Raw genomic sequence first — 2,367 nt, 5'->3', positions numbered from 1 at the left:
AATTTCACAAATGATACTTCATATCGATTGTATTCTCCCCAACTTTCAACATATTTTATCTTCATTATCAATGACATGTTATGCGTTTAAGTGCGAAAAGATAATGCAAACTTTATTACGCCGAAACTATAGAGTAGTAAAAATGCCCTTGCATGTAAATGCAATAGTTGAATCACAAAAAATCCATTATATATATATATATATATATATATATATATATATATATATAGGAAGAATCACAAAATAGAGCAAGTTGGGTTATAATTATCGTAAACAGGTTGGCATACAGGATAGTACTGTACACATGGAGGGTTTGGTGGATAACATGGTTTGCAACACTTTTCTTTTTCTTCTTCCTCTTGTTTTTTCTTCTTCTTTTCTTCTTCTTCCTTCTTCTTCTTCTTTTCTTCTTCTTCTTTATTGGGAGGTTTCACTTCTTCTACACTCACAATACTAGCACACTTAAACCTCTTCTTTAGGGACTTCATCAATTCAAATGAATCAACTCTTTCTCCTATCACCACCAAATGACTTTTTCCCTTATCTATATTTACCGATGTAACACCTACAAACAATGAATCAATACAGTAAGTTACCTATTAGGGATCGTAAAACAGTACTCTCTCCGTCTGGCCGTTTAAAATTATAACTCTTAGATATTTATGTGATTATAAATTATTTCAATAAAGACAAAAAAAAATTGAAGCTAAGGTAATTTTAATTAAAGAAAAGTGATAAAAAAATTTAAGACAAACTAAAAAAAAAAAGTATTTCCCGTAAATTAAAACGGCTAGATTATTCATTATGAAATTGGTCAACAATATTATTATAACGTACAGGAAGTGATCTTTACCTGAAAATGAAAAAATTGAGGATGAATACTACTGCAGAATCAAAAAGTGGCTCTAATTTACTATCAGATGAATGAATCGTTGGAGGCTCGTGTGAAAGGTTGTTTGACATCCTTAGGTGGAATAGTTCCATGATTTTGTCCCATAAAAACAAAATACGTATAATCTTTCGAATTTCGAGACTTTGATCATTGAACATTCAAATTTAATCTAAGGGGTTAATAAAACAAAAAATAAAAAACTCACCTTTAATAGTTACAGCAATCTGCATTGCCTTTGATATGCCCCTATCACTGCTAAGTGGGATATCAATCACGACCTTTTGCTGTATGACAGATTGACATTAGATAAGCCATGGACAGGAAAAAAAAAAAGACAAAGAAAGCAAAGAATCCTAGCTATATTAATCTTGTTTCAACTTACCTTCATGTTCAACGCTATATATATTTAGAGCTTTCTATAGGAATCAAATGGGCATAAGGAGGGGCAAAAGTGGCCTATAAATATGAGAGATGCTTAAGATAGAGAATATCATAGACATGGATGTATGAACTAATCATTACCCCAAATATATTAAAAGATAAAAGTCAAAGGAAGAATTTTCTATCTCAATCATATATATATTTATTTTATCCGTTTTAATTTGTTTATTTAGTTTGACTTGATAAAAAATTTAAGAAGCATAAAAATGACTTTTAAATTTTATAATCTTAAACTAAAGAAATGTGCAATGTATCAAAATGTCCTTTGAATCTTAAATGTGTCATGTAAGATGACAGAGGTAATTAAAGAATTACTAAATATAATTTAAAACCGATCAAAAAAGAAAGTAAGAGAAAAAAAAATTACAACGAAAGGAATAATATAATTTGTTAGCACACAAAAAAAGAGAAATTAAAATAAAATAGGAAACATAAAAAAATCGATTGATGTGAAGCTTACTCATAATTAAATATGAATTTTAATAAAATATAATATCAGGGAATAATAAATCGTTGCCAAGTAACCTCACCGAAGTACTACCTCAACCTGTTGTTTATTAACTTGTATATTATAAGTAGGGGATAAAATACCAATTAGGGAACTCCAAAGTCTTCTTAATTAACTTATTAAGGGCTCGTTTGGTATGAGCATAAAAAATAACTAATTTTATAATTAATTTTAAAATAAATTTATTCCATATTTAATTGGAATAAAATTGAGGCATAACTTATTTCAGAATTAATTATTTCAAAATTATAATGTTATCTACTTATCTTTATCTTACATTGAGGGTCAAATAACAATCCTGAAATGATTAATTCCAAAATAACTTATTTCTCAACCAAATGAGCCCAAAGTTCTTGGAAATAAAGTGTTCTATCTCACATATTTGAAAAAAGATATAACAACGTTAGTAGCATAGTAAGCAGTAAGCACATAAGGCAGAGAATATGGAAAAAGAAGAGAAGAAAACAATGTACGTATTCACTAGAAGAACTACAGTTTGTTTGGAAAATCAAGAGCCAATAGTAAA

At 28.5% G+C, this 2,367-nt stretch overlaps 1 protein-coding gene across 1 annotated transcript; it reads right to left on the bottom strand.

Moving 5' to 3' along the window:
* Window positions 1–236: 236 nt before the first annotated feature.
* On the bottom strand, window positions 237–1,280 carry LOC129905049 (heavy metal-associated isoprenylated plant protein 47-like). Its single transcript, XM_055980435.1, has 3 exons — window positions 1,275–1,280; window positions 1,098–1,176; window positions 237–565 (listed from the first exon to the last, which is right to left on the bottom strand). The coding sequence occupies exons 1-3, from the start codon at window positions 1,278–1,280 to the stop codon at window positions 237–239; spliced, it is 414 nt and encodes a 137-aa protein (XP_055836410.1).
* Between the last annotated feature and the right edge of the window lie 1,087 nt (window positions 1,281–2,367).

Source organism: Solanum dulcamara, chromosome 10, assembly GCF_947179165.1.
Source record: "Solanum dulcamara chromosome 10, daSolDulc1.2, whole genome shotgun sequence".
In the NCBI taxonomy this organism is placed as follows: Eukaryota; Viridiplantae; Streptophyta; class Magnoliopsida; order Solanales; family Solanaceae; genus Solanum; species Solanum dulcamara.
This window is presented reverse-complemented; position numbering and strand designations above follow the sequence as displayed.